The sequence below is a fragment of the Protopterus annectens genome, chromosome 2.part1 (assembly GCF_019279795.1).
Source record: "Protopterus annectens isolate FY-2018-M chromosome 2.part1, PAN1.0, whole genome shotgun sequence".
Lineage (NCBI taxonomy): Eukaryota > Metazoa > Chordata > Ceratodontiformes > Protopteridae > Protopterus > Protopterus annectens.
In genome coordinates this window covers 97,238,818-97,256,662 of record NC_056729.1, presented here as the reverse complement: position 1 = coordinate 97,256,662, position 17,845 = coordinate 97,238,818, and the positions used below count along the sequence as shown (strand labels likewise).

The window sequence follows — 17,845 nt, the reverse complement described above, 5'->3', positions numbered from 1 at the left end:
GATACCAATGTGCTGACATGCTGACAAAGAAGGAAGACTCTTTCGATTGGTAGTCTTAGAGTGGTGGTTGAAGTGTCTAGCTCTGCCCAGATAAAAATGATATGCTGCAATGGCGACAAGGCAGACTTTTCTGAGTTGACTGTAATGCCTAAATGATTGCAGAGTGTACTCCCTTCCCTGAATCAGTTGATGCCTGATGGTTGCGTTAAGGAGCCAATCGTCTAGGTACAGAAACACCTGGAATCCTAGACGCCTCAGGTGAGCCGTGACCACTGTCATGCATTTGGTGAACACTCTGGTGGCTGTAGTGAGACCAAAGGGCAGGGCTCGAAATTGATAATGATTGGCTCTCAGCCGGAAACACAGGTGATCTCGAGATGGCCTGGCCATTTTTATGTGGTAGTACGCATCCTTGAGATCTATCGAGCACATCCAATTGTCTTTCCCTAAGAAGGGAAGTATAGACTGGAGCGTGACCATCCAGAACTTCTCTTTCTTCACATATTGGTTGAGTCTGCTGAGGTCCAAAATGGGTTTCCACTCCCCTGTTTTTTTTGGAACCAAAAAGAACCTTGAGTAAGTTCCGGATCTTGTTTAATCTGCTGGGTCTGGCTGGCTGACTCTTTTTTTCTAGCAACTTGTGGACCTCTACGGTTGCTTGTTCCCTGTAACTGGGTGGAACGTCCAGGATTCTCCTTATGGACGGGGAGGTGTGGAGTGTGGGGAATGGTATGAAGTACCCTCTGGAAATGATACTTTGCACCCAGCTGTCTTTTATTTCTTGCCAGGCGTCTGGATACAAAGATAAGCGACCCCTGACTGCCTCCAGAGCAGGACAGTCAGGCCTCCTTCCAGGAGCACTGGTAGAATTGAACAGAGAAGTGATCTCTTGTCACCCTGATGTTGCAGGCCCCCTCTGCCGCGATGGCGGCATCTTCCACTATTGCCCCTCCTCTGCCCCTAGAGGGGGGTTCACAAAGTGTGTCCTGAAAGGCTCCTTGGGCTTTCCGGAACCATATTTTTCCTCCCCTTTGGCCTTTGGGATAAGGCCAGGTAGGGGTGGAAAAATGGACTCCGACGGCAGACAGGGTCTTTCCCTCCTGTTCACACTTGGTCAGAATTTCCTTCACTTTAGGCCCAAAAAGGGATGAGGCATCAAAAGGGGTGTTTACGAAGGATGACTTAAAGGGCTCCGCGAAGGAACACAAGCACATCCAGGAATGTCTTCTGAGAGCGATTTCTGTACCCGCTGCCCTACTTGTTCCATCAGCTGCATACGATATGAGACGCATGGATGAGTTGACAATAGAATTTAGGGTAGCAAGCTGGGCAGCAACTTTGTCAGAGGCCCCTGCAGCTACTGTACCCTGAAGAGTATTTCCCAACTCCTTAAGGAGATCTCTTTGCAACCTAGTGAAATGGGTTAAGTAGTTCAGTGAGCGGAGAGCAAAAGTCACTGAACTAAACATGCACTTCCCATATCTATCCATGATCCTAAACTTTCTATTAGGAGGAAGAATAGACGAGGAAGTCTCAGACATTTCCTTTTTTGGTGGCCGCCGCCACCACAGTGGCATCAACAGGGAGTCCCTTTGGATAAGAAGGTTTTATCTGGTGGAGCTGATATAAACTTGTTAGGCCCCCTAGGATCAGGCTCCATGGAATCTCGTGACTCCCATGCCCTCCGAGAGACCAACTGCATGAGCTCATCGAAGGGCGGAGACACCCAAGAGGTGGAGGGTTGAGACCCGAAAGCCTTCAGGAGAACTGACTCATCCTCAGTAGGGGCTTTTGGACTGCCAATCACCCCTCTGCCTAAGGATCTCAAGTATCTCAGCAAAGGAGATATCCTCAGAGGGGAACCACAAGGACCTTTCTGACTCATCCAAGTCAATGTCAGATGTTAAAGACTCCTGTAGGGAGTCCAAGTGTCTCCTCTTGCACAATTTCTTCCTGGGTACCTCCTCAGTGGGAGCCTCTGGGGAGGTCTTGGAAGAGCAGGGGGCACCCTGTGGGGCTACCTGAGGCTCTGGGTCTCTACACTGAGCCTGGACAATGGAAGCAGAAGCAGAAACAGGCGCTTTGGGGGATGAAGAAGCAAGGCCTGAAGTCGAGGATGTCTTGGGGGATAAAGCTCTCCTCATGGCCTCGAAGGCACCACGGCTCTGATGTGAAGGAATCGACGGATCCGAAGGAATTGCAAACCCTCCTGCACCGAGGCCGTGGGCTCCGAGCTGGAGGTAGGAGCCGAGCTCATCCATGCCGAAGCCCTGAGAGGAAGAGTCGGCACTGACAAGTCGGTCCGACTATCCTTCCCGGATCCGACTGGAGAGTGTCAGCTCCTAGAGTCCCCAGTTGGCGCCGAGGATGTCAGAGTGGATGAAGCTGAGGACAATGGAGCAGGTCTCGGCTCCAAAAGGCTCCACGATCAACAGGTCTGCTTTCTCTGGCTCCGAAGGTCCGGTATGGCTCAGAGGAGGAGGAGTAGTCAAAGCAGGAGTAGTGGTCTTCGGCTCAAAAGCCTCTTGGGTCGGAGCCGACAACAATTTAGCAAGGCCTGGTGCCTGTAAGAGCTTCTGCACCAATCGATCCATAGCCAAATCCGACAGGATGACAGAAGACTTAGAAGAATGCACCGACGGTGCCGAATGAAACAATGGAGATTGAGGCACTTCAGATACTGACTCCAAGGCTGTGGGCCTGCTCCAAAAAGAAAAGACAGTCGGCTCCAAGGTCTGTGGAGCCGATGTTGCAGAATCCTCTAATTCTTTTTATTTCTTAGAATGCTTAGAGTTCTTAGATTCCACAGAAGATGTAGAGGACTTGGAAGACTTGCTGGCCACATCTCTTGAAAAGGATGCTTTAACAAGCCCCTGTCCATCAACTTCCTTTTCCTCTCTAGCAACACTCTCAAAGAAAAAGAATGACATATGATACAAGACTTCTGTAAGTGGACAGCTCCTAAACAATAAACACAAGTTACATGTCCATCCCTAACAGACATTTTTTGGTTGCAGTCTGGACACTTTTTAAAACCAGACTTTGGGTGCTTGTCTTTATCATCCGCCATTATGTTGCTATAAAAAACGCAGAGCAGATAATCAGCAATACCATAGGCTCTAACAACACACACACACACACACACACACACACACACACACACACACACACACACACACACACACACACACACACACAAAAGAGCCTAAGAAAAATGTATCACAAAATATTAATAAGCTACTAGGCTCTGAACGCCCACACACACAAAAACGAGCCTGATAAAGAAAAAATGTATAAGCTACTAGAATATTCAAAAACACTCTACTAAACTAAGGCCAATATACAGAAGGCCAGCAATAGAAAAGGCTACAGATATATATATATATATATATATATACTAGAAACTACTTAAAGACAGAAGAAAAACTAGGCCAAAACACACAAGGTCGATACATTAAATATTAATAATCACACATGGAAGGGGAGCTTTTAGGAAGCTATAAAGCCAACTACCTAAGTTATCTAATAAAGTTGCTGCCAAAGAAGGCAAAAGATCTACACTGCACAAGTGTCAGTTATTTACATAATTACAACACTGTTCTGGTTTACATAATTTTCTTGCCCTTTGTACTGTATATACTTCAATGAAACATTTAGCAGATCTAAAAAGTTGCTAGAAACTCACATCAATGATGATTTTCAGCCTTAGTCAGTTTAGCTTCAATAATAAACCTTACTATAGCTGGACTTAAAAACTACCTTAAGGAACTGAATCTCACATCTCCACAACTCTCCACAAATGCCAGCAACATCAGGCTAGAGTTCATGTAAAACATCTATTTTTATGTCTCAGAAGTACTTCTTATAAATTCAAAGAACAGGAAACAAGCCTTACCTTTGGTGAGCCATCCTTATTGATGCCCACATCATTTGTTGCAATTCCTTTAAGACTACCATCTTCATGAAAAAGTACCTGAGAAAGTATAAGCAGTACATTAAAATCAATTACAATGATTATTTTAATATTAACTTCAAACATCTAAAAACTAATTCTTGTTCACACTAAAACAGACAACTAAATATAAATGATTTAATATGCAGTTAGAGTTAGCATGACTCATGCAGAGTAATACAAAAGTCAACAGGCCAGCTTCAACAACACCTACACTAAGTGTACACAATCTGTATTCAAGAATATCCCTACCACACTTTTTGTGCCGTCTAGTCGCTCAGAAAAATTATACTAAGAGTACATGTAGTCTGCACTTTCTGGTAACCTTTATGAATCTCCCTCAGTATTTAAAGCTGCAAGAAAATCAGTACTAAAATTAGAAAGACGTTATGTGTGTGTTGTCTGTTCACTCAGAACAGTGCAGACTTCATGTGTAGCTGCTCAGTATGTGTACAGACAGCCCTTCCAGCACCTGGATTTACTAAGTAAAACCTAGTTGCTCGCATCTCCCTTAGGATTAAAAGCTTTGCTCAAGCTACACTGATCATGAGCGGATGGGTGATCCACTGTGGCAACCCCTAACCGGGAAAAAGCCGAAAGAAGAAGAAACTCAAGCTACACCAATTGCTTTTCAAACGACCTTTTATAAGACTCCAACCTCTTTATTATTTACACTACTATGAACTGCTTATAATATAATCTTTTTTTTCAATCACAGTGTTCACCTATTTTCTCTAGTAAGCTTAGACTTTTGTGTATAACGTTTGATGGTTCGGGTCAAATGCTTGCAAAATTTATTTATGGGTCTATTTGATCCTCTTCTTCAAAAAGTAGCAGTCAGAATCCATGACAAAAAAAAAAGTGAAAATTATGTACTTACCGTGAAGACAGATCTGTACTGGCAGCTTCAACTCTGTCAGCTGTATTACGAAGACTGACAGGTATCTAGTCAGCTAAGCCAATAAAAGTTTACAAGGCTATCACAGCACCTCCCAATTACCTACAATCCTAGGTGCAAAAGGCCCCCTTCCCCAGACCTCAGAAGTCTACCAGTTAGAGCAACTAGAAAACAGCCAAAGGTAAACCATGATTTGGCTCCAAGAGGAAACCCTACAGTGGAACCCCAGCCAGGGTGCAAGAGGGTGAGTTGGCCGATGGAAACTGCTAATACAGACTTAATGTTAGAATAAGTATTACAACTTTTGTAGCTTATGTTGGAAGTTTTCAAATTTTTCACCTGTATGGATCAGTTCCAAGTTAAAGCTATTGGACGGATCACAACAGAATTCCCTGGATGATAATATTTCCAAAGGCTGCCCTGTATCTGAAGGCAATATCCAAGTTACAATGTCTAGTAAAAGTATTCAGTAATGCCTACACAGCAGCTGTGAAATGTCATCCACAGATGCATTTTCAAAAAAGGCCTGTGAGGTAGCTACAGCCCTTGCTGTACATCCATTGGCAGTCTGTGATAGGAGCCTGCCATGTTTTGCTGGTGACAAAAAGTGTACATTTAGAATGCAAGGAAGAAAAGACAATGTTGGATACCTTTTGTTCTAATTTTCTGGAAAAACAGGAGACAAGCAATTAGGGAGATTTTTGTATTGGTTCAGTTCTGTCCAATCAAAATCTAAGCTGACCATGGACATCTACACAATGCAGGAGATGCTCAACCATATAGAGTAATTGGAGAAAAAAAATGAGAGCTCTATAGAATGGTTTATACCACACTCTGTAGTAACTTTTAGGATGTAGGGAGGGCTGGTTTGTAAGGTAGTCCTGTCTGTATGAAAAGATAGACAGGATGGATAAATGCACAAGGAGTGCAACTCTGAAAGGCTTCTTGCTGAAGTAGCAGTCGTCAAGAATCAAGTTTTCAAGTAAGGAATTTTACAGCTGGCTTGAATGGGGATAAGGTCATCATTTTCAGAAAAAGTAGAGATCCCATGTGGAAAACAAGAGACTAGCTTGAAGAGCTATCGAAAGCTTCTCTTAAGGCATATTTGCAAACCTCGAGAAAGGCTAGAGATGATGGGTGTGTACCCTGATGCAAATAAGAAATAGTGGCTAGATTAATTATGACTGAAAAAAAACTCAGTCCTGCATCAAAAATATGGGAAGGATGTTCTAAGACAGTTGGAAGAGGATCTGTAAAAAGATCTAGACTTGTGGCTTTGGCTCAAGCTGATAAACAAGCCATAAGGCTATAAGTCTTCCTGGTACCCCACCCAAGGTGGGTACAAAGTGTTTCTGGCTATTATGATAACTAAAAAAAAAAAACACTTGTAGTGAACCTCAGTGAGTGAATGTCTGGTTGAGTTTGGCCATGTGGGTGGAAAGGAGGCTCTTGGAGGGTCTCAGAAGCATGGGCCCATCTAATTTCAGATGCTCTTGAATAGGCAAACGTTTGGTTACATACCCAGGTGTATCTCCTCAAACTGTAGCAGTGGGCCTTGACACATTATCTGCACAATCATTCACACTCTTCAAAGAATGTTTGGATACTTGGGAAATTTATAAAGCAATAGGATTCAGAAAGGAGTTATCTTCTGAGGGAAGTGAGTTAGAATACTGTCTGCACAAAACAGATTAAAATCCCACATAAGTGACTGGTAGTTTAGAACTGTATAAGCTAATGTGGAAGAAGAGAAGATTCTCTTACCAAAACTGTCAAACAATTTGCCTTCTTTGTGCACTGGGGAGGGGTTGGTAGTAACTAATAATCTGCTGAATGCTGGTATAGGTAGATATAGCAGCTGGATCTGATCCAAGATAAAAAAACAAAATTTTGTTAGTATGAGGTACTTTATGTGGTGTATCTGTCTTTTGTGAAACTGATTATTACAAGCAGCATTAAACACATCCTCCAAGGCTAACAAAATGAGAAAGATAGGTGTAGAGTGAAGTATATCAGCTTGTAACATATCTCCACAATTCAGGGAGTACATCTACCTGTTCCCACAAAAATATCCCGCTCATCCTGGAAATAGTTAGAGAAAGAAAATTACTCCAAAGGAGGTGGAAAGGAGAAATGTTCCTCAAATTAGAGTTACAGGTCTGTGAATTCCCAGAAGTTGCCCTCCTGTTTCTGTCTGTCTCAGAAACTTTTGACAGATTCTCCTCAGGAATTTCACTGGTGACATTACTCTCGGGTAAGGATTTCTGAACATCAGGATTAACACCCTGTAATAATTGTCTGGCTATGGTAAGAAAATCATTCTTTCCAATAGACAACATGTCTTTAGAGGAATAATATTTAATATTCTGTTTTTCTTTGGAGACAACACCCTGACCAAAGACAGACTAGGAGATGACCGTTCAGCCCCTTCAAGAGGTCTCTTTGTCCAGTAAACCAGACATGCATCCCTCAAAATGTCTCTCTGTCCCAAAGAAGATGATTCTTCCATACCCATAATGGACACTGGAACAGCTAAAGAGGAGTTGACTGACTCCCAGTCTATGATGCATGAAAGGACCAGAACAGAAGTTCCTGGAGAAGAAAGTGAGTGGTTTGAGGAACAAAGATTCGCCACTACACGTTCACTCAGTTTTAAGTAAAGTTGGAGAAGAGCCAGTGGGACTGGAATAAGTATCCATGCTAAAGCTAAGGAAGAGGTCTAAATGTGGTAAACAGTGCTGGACTGTCAGTTGGACTGCAGCGGACAAAAGAAATTCAGAAAGTATTTAGCACTAAAATGGAAAAATATGAATTGAAGAATCTTGAGGGAGACATTGATGCAAATAGGGTGAACAGAAAGGCATAACAACAAGGAGATGGAGATAAAAGCAAGACAAAGTAAGATACTAGAATAATGTGTTAATAGGGAAGACATAAATAAAGGATGGGTAGATATATAGGAGGAATAAAAACTAGAAAATAGTCTGGAGTGGGAATATATAGTCACAATATGGAAAAAAATTGATAAAATATTTGTAGGGGAGGTGAGATCCCAGAAACAGTGCAAGTGATAGAGGAGTTGAGAAAGGAAGGAAGGCAGGTTAACGAGATGGTTGTTGAAAATATAGAAGAACTGGATAAAGCACGCAGAAAGGCAAGAGGAACTAGATGAGAGATCAAAGCGTGTACATAAAATACAAGATCCAATAGAGAAAGAAGAGTGGGAACAGATCTTAAAACCACCTAGATACATTACTAAGGCATGCAGATTCAGGATATTTGAATGGAAGTGCTTACATAATTACTTCTATAAGCTGGTAAAACTAGACAAGATGTTTCCGGGGATAGACAAAGCATGTTGGAAGTGTCAAAAGCAAAATGGTATCAGACACATGAGAGCATGTCTTTTAGAGATGCTCAAGACTATCACAATTCAGAAAAGAATTGCAGGGGATTGTGATACAGTTAATTTCACAAATAAATAACACACCACCTTTGTGATGCACAGAAGGACAACTCAAAGCTAGCTGTAATGCATCAAAGCTTTATTCCAAAGTTAAGCACTTTTGTTCTGTTTTCAGAACTTCATCAGAACTAAAAAAATTCATTAAAACACTGTTTAAATAACCCACAGATCACATGATATAAAAGTCACCTGATTAAAAAGAACAAATATCACACACTGTCAAAATGTTTCAATTAATTGCATTCTCATTTAAACCAGGGCAGCTTGTGGCACTTAACTCAATTTGCCACCTCAATTCACAGGCATCCAAATGTTCATCCATTATCCTACCCTGAATGTCCTTCCTGATTTGTTTAACAATTAAGAAAACAAAGCTGTTTGTATAAAAAACAATGACATGTTTGTAAAGAGCATTCGTAAGTTTGTTTTTCATAATATCTAAACCATGTTCATATAAGCGGTCTCTTAACCTCCTAGACGTTTTTCCCACATAAAGAGTGGGGAATTGTAAACACTGGGTTAAGTTTACTACGTTTGTAGAACTACAATTAAAATGCCCTCTGATCAGATAAGTCACCCCCTTACTGTACATACAATGTTGGGGCAAAATGGGCAAAAAACACATTTTTTCACATCATATTTTTTATGATGATTCCCTTCCTCTTTTACTACTTACAAATAGTTGTTTAAAAGTTTTATCTCTCCTATAAACAAATTTTGTTTTCTCCCCTATTTTATTTAATATGCTAGGATCTTTATAAAATATATTCCAATTTTTATTAATGCAATTTGCTATAGCATGGCTGTCCAGGGTAAAAGTAGAAATGAAAAGCCTCTTCTTCATGTCCTCAGTCCATGTAGAGTGTATTACAGTCCCCTTATCTATATTACTAGTATTATTCAAAATGGGTAGGTAATAGTCCATTTCTCTTTTGTTCACTACTTCCTGATGTATATCATTTAAAAAATCTATGGGGTAACCTCTCTTTAAGAACATATTAACAAGTACATCACACTCATAATGAAAGCACTCAGGTTCAGAAACCATCCATGCCAGTCTAACTGGCCTTTGACCACTGATTTTTTTCTGATGTTTTAGGTGCCAACTAGAAAAATGAAGGCATGCGTTCAGAAAAAAAAAACAAGTTATGTACTTATCATAACGTTCCATGTGTGTGGTCCATTTTCACCTGTTCATTATGGATGGGTTCAGATCTGACTTGGCCATTACCAAAGCTCAGGGTCACAAACTTTGCTCTTGGGCACCTCCCCATACCCAAAATGCACCTCAGGCATTACCTCAGATCTTGTTTGCTAATTTTATATATATATATATATATATATATACATATATATATATCTACATCTATATATTTAAACATACACAGAAAAGAAAGGAAAAGCAGGATCTCCAGAGGAATGAAAAACATATATATTCCATTGAAAGGAGTTGAAGCCATTGCAAAGTAATATTGAATAATACTGAATATCGAATAAAAAAGGAATGTATAATCCAGGATATCTCGATCCATCAGAAGCCTCTGTAGGGGGTTAATGGGTGGGTTGTGAGGAAAAGGTGAAAATGGACAACACACATGGAATGTTATGAGAAGTATATAATTTGTTTATATGATGTTGTCAATTTTCAACTTATCTTCATGGATGGGACAGAGTCCCTAGCATCCTGTATCTTGGGTGGCTCAAGGAAGAATATTCCTCGGGGCCATAGATCGAAATGAAGCTCTACCCCTGGAAACCAAATCCAATCTGTAATGAGTAATAAAGGTATGGTGATTGGTCCATGTTGCTGCCGCACAAATAATCTCCAATGAAACCCTGGATTGGAAGGCAGAGGAGTTAGCCATGGCTCTAGTAGAATGAGCTGTAGCAGGTTTGGGTAACTGCTTATTATGAGAATGATAAACATACAAAAATGCATTGAGACACCCATTTGGCTAAAGTCACCTTGGACACAGGAAGACCTTTTCTAGTATCTGAAAAGGCTACAAACAGCTGATCAGTTTTCCTAAAATCCTTTGTCCTGTGAAGGTAAAAATGTAATTGTCTGTGAACATCTAGCAAATGTAACAAATACTCCCCTTTATTTTGAAAATTGGGAAAAAAAATGGCAACTCAATAGACTGATTCAATGTACTCTCTGAAAGCACTTTAGGTAAAAAAAGAATGATTAGTAAAGGAGGGAGACTCTATCCTTATGAAAAATCAAATAAGGTGATTGCTATGATAAGGCTTGCAGTTCAGTCACCCTTCTAGCGGATGTGATTGCCACTAGAAAAAGGGTTTTCCACAACAAGAATTTCAGGTCACAGTGTGCTGCTGGCTGGAACGGGGGGGGGGGTCAGATAATGTGCCTTAGAATGAAATTTAAGTCCCAAGGTGGCGAAGGGTCTTTGTATGGGGGCTTTAAAAGAATTGTACCTTTCAAAAGGCTTTTCAGAGCTTGTGAGACATTAACAAAGACTCATTTTCACCTGAATGGAAATTTGATATGACTGCTAGTTGGACCTTAACATTAGCTGCACAGTCATTAAAATTGTGCTAAAAAATCCAAGATTGCATGAATAGGAGCAGTGAAAGGATCTATGCCAAAGCTCTTCACCCAGCAAGTAAAATGTTTCCACTTATTGCGATAAATTTTATGGGTGGAGGATTTAAGAGATGAAAGAATAATGTGCCAGACAGGGGAAGACAGATGGGGTTGCCTGGCTAAGATCGGAACTGGAGCAGAAAAGCCGTCAACTTGAGATTGTGTAAATTCAGACAAACCATTCCCACTGGATGAGACAGGAGATCTGTAACTGGGTCTAGAATCCAAGGTTCACCCAGAAGAAGAGGAGGAGGCCACAAGAAGGGAACCAAATCTGTCGAGGCCAGTAGGGTGCAATTAGGATTATTGTCCTTGTCAACCGATTGGCTTTCCTTAAGAAGGCTGGAATCAGTGTTGTAGGAGGAAAGGCATACAGAAGACCTGGGGGCCAATCATGTAAGAATGCATCTCTCAGGGTCCCCTAGAGGGGGAATTAGGGTGAAGTAGTTGCTGCACTTGTTGTTCACTGGAGAGGCGAAAAGGTCACAGCAAGGCTGGCCCCATTGGCGGAAATCATCTCCGTAACTCTCTGGTTGAGGGACCACTCATTAAGCATTAAAAAGCACAGTTGTGTACACTTACCATAAATGTACATCTTCGAGTGTATTCACTGTTGCAGTCATTACATTTGTGTAATCCTGCTGGCAGGCTGCCCTCAGTAGGCCTGAATTCCAAAGTCTTGGGTCCAGTGTCGGCTGTTGTCACTCCTTCCCTGACATCAGGTCGTCAGGGGTATTAAAGAAGCAGCCGACACCATTTTCTTTGTTTTTTCTTGCCCCAGATGTCAGGTGCCCCCAAAAAGGGTATTCAAAATTTATATCTATAAATAAAATAACATGCAGCAAAATAAACTTTACCTTCATCCACCAGCAAATACACCACATAGGTTGTATAAATCAGAGAAGGAAAGATAGGTTCCATCAGAAGAAAAGGGGGGATGGCGGGTGGATAACCTGGACTGCAACAGTGAATACACTCGAACATCTACATTTATGGTAAGTGTACACAACTGTACTATGTTCTTCATGTTTCACTGTTGCAGTCATTACATTTGGGTAGATTCCCAAAGCTATGGTTGGGAGGCTGGAGCTAAACAGCATTAGGAGCGGCAATGAGACCCTGCAGAACTGCAGTGGCAAAGCCTGCCCTGGATTTAGAGTAGGGTGGTAGATGATAGTGCTTTGTAAAGGTGTGCACTGAACTCCAAGTAGCTGCCTCTAAAATGTCCTTGGTTGGTAATCCTCTGAGAAAAGCTGCTGAAGTAGCTGCAGCTCTGGTGGGATGTGGCCTAATGTCCTTAGGCACTGGCTTTCCATGGTGTAAGTAGCAGAAACGAATGCAGTGGCCTATCCATTTTGAAATAGTCTGTTTTGAGATAGCCTTTCCTTGTGATCCTGCAGCATACGTCACTAATAATTGTTCTCTTTTTCTGAAAACTTTGGTTCTGTCCAAGTAGAATCTAAGCTGTCTGTGTACATCTAAAGAATGCAGAATTCTTTCCCCCTTGTTCTGTGGATTTGGATAAAAACTTGGCAGATGAATGGTTTGGTTAAGAGTCACACTGGACACCACTTTAGGCATAAATGTTGGGTTTGTCCTCAGGGAGACCCTGTCCGGATAAAAAATGATAAAAGGTTCCGCAGCCATGAGAGCCTGTAGCTCTGAAACTCATCTTGCAGAAGGTATTGCTAGGAGCAGAGCTGTTTTCCAAGATAAAAACTTTAAATCAGCAGTAGCAGCTGGCTCATATGGAGGCAGGGTGAGTTTTTCCAAGACATAGTTGAGGTCCCATGCAGGCATTGGTGATCTCCTTGGAGGCCTTAAATTTTTGGCTCCTCCGAGGTACTGTTTTAATACGGGATGAGAAAAGATTGGTGGCTCTGCATAGCAATGTGCCGAAATGGCAGAGGCATGAATTTTAATAGATGAGAAAGATAGGCCTTTATCCAGCATCTCAATTAAGTATTGTAAAATCTGAGGAATATTTGGCACAGCTGTATCTGTTCCTTGTGCCTGGTTCCAAGCACAGAATCTCTTCCATTTTCCAGCATAAGATTTTCTAGTACTAAGCCTTCTGGCTTCCAAAATGACGTCCATCACAGCTTTGCTGAGAGGTGTGTTTTGTATGACTACATTATCTGTCATGCTGCCAGGTTTAAAGTCCTGAGCTGGCTGTACAGGATCTGATTGTTTTGCTGGGACAGTAGATGCGGTATCTGAGGTAGGGTCCAAGCTGGGTATTGAGACAAGCTCCTTAACATTGGGTACCAATGCTGGCGGGGCCAGTCTGATGCAATCAGTATCATCTTTGGCTTCTCCTGTCTGACCTTTAGGAGTACCTTGGGGAGGAGAGGCAGAGGGGGAAAGGCATACACTTATAGGTTTTCCCAGCTGAAGGATAGGGCGTCCACTTTCCATGCTTGTCTGTGATAAATCCTTGTGCGGAATCTTTGTAGTTGGTAGTTGTGAGGGGAGGCAACTAGATCTATGTCCGGGCATCCCCATTTCCTTGTTATCATGCTGAAGACTTGGGGATCCAGCTGCCACTCGTGGGGATCCATGAGGTTTCTGCTCAGTTCGTCTGCCAGAGTATTTTTCCTTCCTGGCAGGAATTGTTCCTGCAGATGTACTTGGTAAGTCAATGCTGTGCCCCACAAAGTCATAGCTAGTCTGCAAAGGGGGTAAGAATGTGTGCCCCCCTTCTTGTTTATATACCACATGACCGTGGTATTGTCTCTTTTTATCAGTAGTTGTCCTTGTTGAAGTAGGTCCTTGAAGGTTGTCAGGGCATTTTGAACAGCTAGCATCTCTTTTTGATTGATATGTAGATGCATTTGGTTTGAGGTCCATGTTCCCTGAATGCATCTTCCTGCCATGTGGGCCCCCCAGGCATAATCTGACGCATCTGTTGTTAGTGTCTGCCTGGCTGGGGATAATGTGAACGGCTGTCCCTTGTTTTGGTGATAAGCCTTTGCCCACCATCAAAACTCCTGTTGCAGGCAGGGAATGAGAGTGATTATAGTTTCCAGGCTGTGGCAACGTTGAGTCCAAACACTTTTTAGGTACCACTTGAAGTTTCCTCATAGGCAGTTTTGCATATGGAATTAGTAGGATGCAGGATGCCATGAAATCCAAAGCCTGCAGAATTTTTCTTGTAGATAACTGGCCTTTGTTGCTAACATTTTGAAGTAGGTAGTCAGTTGTCTTTGTTTGTCTGGCCTCGTGAGATAAGCCATCTGGGCAGCTGTATTTAAGCTTGCACCCAGGAATATTATCTCTTGAGAGGGTACTAGTTTTGGTTTCTTTTCATTGACTGTGTACCCTAGGCATGTTAGAAGTTTTTTCACAAATACCAGATGCTGTAGAAGAATGTTTTTGTTCTCTGCTTGAATTAGACAGTCATCCAAGTAAGGATATATTTGTATTCCTCTGTCTGCAGAATGCAATTACTGGTGCCAGGCACTTTGTAAAGACCCTGGGCGCAGTCGATAAGCCAAAGGGCAGTGCAGAGAATTGGTAATGCATTGAGCCAGCCTTGAATCTGAGGCATCTTCTGCAAATTTGTCTGATTGGGACATGCAGGTATACCTCTTTTAGGTCTAAAGTTACAAGCCAAGCGTTCTTGCCCAGCATGGGCAGTAGCTGCTGCAAAGTCAACATTTTGAATTTTGGTATATCAGGAATGTATTTGGAATCGATAGGTCCAGTACTGGCCTCCAGGCCTTGTTCTTTCTGGGTACTAAGAACAGTCTTGAGTAAAATCCTTGTCCCCGCTCTTGCTCTGGCACTTGTTGAATGGCCCTCATGTCCATGAGGGATGATACTTGTTTTTGTGCCTCTGCCCATTGATTTTTTGGCAGATCTGACCAGCCGTTTGTCTTTGGCAGGGTATGGAAATGGAACTTGTAGCCTTGTGACACAATATTTAGAACCCACTTGTCCTGGGCTATAATGTGCCAATTTTGAGAAAAAAGTGCTAATTTTTCCCCTAAGGGTGCTGCCAGGAAATAAGTACTTGGTGCAAGCAGGGGGAAGTCATTGGGACTGTTTCCTGTAAGGTTGTGATTTGTCTTCTCCACTTTTGGAGGTAGAAGCACTCCATAGCTTTGACCTGTATGAACCTTGAGCCTGGGATCTGCCTCTAGGGCATCTGGGTCTACCCCTTTGAGGTCTGTCTGACACTGGAAAGGACCAATTCTTTGTTGGCCAGTGTCTACTAAACCTAGGTGGCTGTACTTGTAAGAAATCTTTGACCATTTGCATAGATTTAGCTTTGTCCTCCATTTTCTTTAACACCTCCTTCTGCCTTAACACCAAACAAAGAATCATGCTGTAAAGGTGCATCTAATAATTTAACTTTAACATGATCAGGCAGATTTTGTTCCTTTAAGCAAGCATGCCTTCTAATTACAGAACCAGTAACTGCGGCCCTGCAGGAGGCCTCTAAAGAATCAAAACCACATTGCAAAGTATGCTTTCCAACTTGTTCAGCTGCATGCAATATATCCTGCATTTCCTTGTTTTCTGCACATTCAGAATTTAACAACATTTTCTGTTTAAGCAATGCCATGACATGAAACTGACAGTTTAAGGCCCTTATAGCCAAGGTAGCAGATGTGTAAACCTTTTTTCCCCATCTATCCAGTGCCCTAGAATCCCTATCAGAAGGGGTAGGTTTTTTTGCAGCGGAAGCCTTAACACCCTTGGGACCCTGAGAAATAGTTTCTGGGTCTGCAGCAGGGTTTTTAAAAAGGAATTTATGTGAGTCAGGAACCCTGTACTATCTGTCAGGCTTAATAGGAGCTGGAGGTAAGGAGTCAGGGGTAAGGCTCGACTCCAAAAACACATCATCTACAATGTCTAACACAGGAGGGATGGCTAGTGGCTTGTGCTGAGGTAGTAACAGGAAATCCCTGAGCCTCTTTTTAGACTCTGAAAAATCTTGTCTCTCCCAGTGGAAATGCTCCCTCATGGTATGTAAGGTTTCCCCAAAAGAATAATCCTCAGGAGGAGAAGCTGAAAGGATGGATTCTTCAGCATCAGAATCCTCATAGGGGGGAAAGAATATTCCTGATCAGAAGAGGAATCAGAAGAAATGGAAACCTGATCTGAAGATTCATAGTCAGTCTCTTGCCTAGGCCTCTTATCAGGAGGGGGATGGGAACCCCTGATCAAGGTAATCAAGTCTTCGGCCATTTTGAGCATCTGTTTTTGGGCATGGAGGCCTGTTCACGTGGCTCTTGAAGTTGCTTCTTTGCCTTTGAAGGTGCTTTAGTCTTTGCCTTTGAAGTCGGTTTAATGTATAGGTGTTGGGGTCTGAATACACCCTCAGAAGCCGGTGCCTGCTCAGCAGCTCCGGACACATCTGAAGGATTAGCGTCCGAGGCTCCAATACTTTGAGTTTCCAGTGGCATGGCCGACTCCACGTGGGAGTCGGTAGCGGCCTGCGACTCTAAAGTAGCGGTCATCAGGGGCTGTGAAAGTGCCTCACTGAGAACCAGCGAACCAGTGACTGGCTTAGGAGAAGCTTCATCGGTTTTGGGTCTCGGCTGTCTTTCTTTTTCTTTGCGGTTTTTTTGTGAACTCCGGTAGTCGGATGGCTTTCCGATGACATTTCTGGATAATTAAATCTGCGTCCAAAGTAGTTTAAAGCATAATCATACCGAGACTTAATAGTGCGTTGGTTAAATCTAGCACAAAACAGACAACCCAGAAAATTATGATCAGGGCCTAGGCAAGGAATACAGTAAGAATGAAAGTCCTTATGAGGTATTTGCTTCCCACAAGAAAAAAAGTTATTAACTTTTTCTGACATCGGTTCTGGAGCAAGAAAAAAGTTTCCCCAACGGGGTACTTAGCTTTATAGAAGACTTTGGATCTGAAATTCGAACTTGAAAATCTCAGGAGTCAGCTGACCGGCACTTGAGAACTGCTTTTGCTTCGGGCACCGCGCGGCAAGGAAGACTAAAGAAAATGGCGTTGGCTGCTTCTTTAATACCCCTGATGACCTGATGTCAGGGAAGGGGTGACGACACGCAAGACCCAAGACTTTGGAATTCAGGCCGACTGAGGGCAGCCTGCTAGCAGGATTACCCAAATGTAATGATTGCAACAGTGAAACATGAAGAATATCAGTCCTGCTCAGTTTGTTTGCTATCAGGTTGGATTGCCTGGGAATGTGCATTGCTATTAGGAAACATTTGGATGAAATTGCCCACTGCCATACCCTGAGGGCTTCTCGACATAGGGGATATGATCTGGTTCCTCCTTGTTTGCTGATGTACCAGACTACTGACTTGTTGTCCGACTGTACTGCAATAGTCCCTTGAGGGAGAGAGTCCTGAAATGCTTGCAATGCCAGATGCACAGCTCTCATCTCTTGGACATTTATATGCAGACTGGTCTTGATGAGGGATCAGGTGCCTTGGACTGTCTTCCCCAGATAATGGCCCCCACCCTATCTGGGAAGCATTCGTGGTCACTGTAGCCTTGGGCTGTGGAGGAACAAATGGATGACCCTGACTCACCTGATCAGATTGAAGCCACCAGAGGTCCTGCATGCAAAGACTGGTAAGGAGAATCATGAAGGACATGGGAAGCTGCAGGATGGACCATTGTACCGATAAAAGCCATTGGAGGATGCTCATGTGGTAACATGTTAATGGAACTAGAACGATTGCTGCAGCCATCGAACTGAGAGTCTGTAGGACTAAGTGAGCCAGTATCAAGTTTCTGCAAAGTAATACTCTTACTGAGATCTGACTGTCATCACTCTTAAGAATGGCAGCTTGGCTACCATCTGGTCTGTATCTATGATTGCACCTATAAATTCAAGGTTCTGTGTGGGTTGTAGAGAAGACTTTTCGAGATTTACTGTGATACCTAAGAGTGCGTGAAGTTCTAGGGCATAGTCCCTTGCCT

At 42.6% G+C, this 17,845-nt stretch overlaps 1 protein-coding gene across 1 annotated transcript in view; it reads right to left on the bottom strand.

Annotated features, from left to right (window-relative positions):
- Positions 1–17,845, bottom strand: part of ETFDH (electron transfer flavoprotein dehydrogenase) — a 1,111,536-nt gene that overhangs the window by 763,093 nt on the left and 330,598 nt on the right. The window contains exon 6 of the mRNA XM_044062047.1: positions 3,896–3,973. Within this exon, the coding sequence (XP_043917982.1) occupies positions 3,896–3,973 (78 nt within the window). The remainder of the gene's footprint in view (positions 1–3,895; positions 3,974–17,845) is intronic.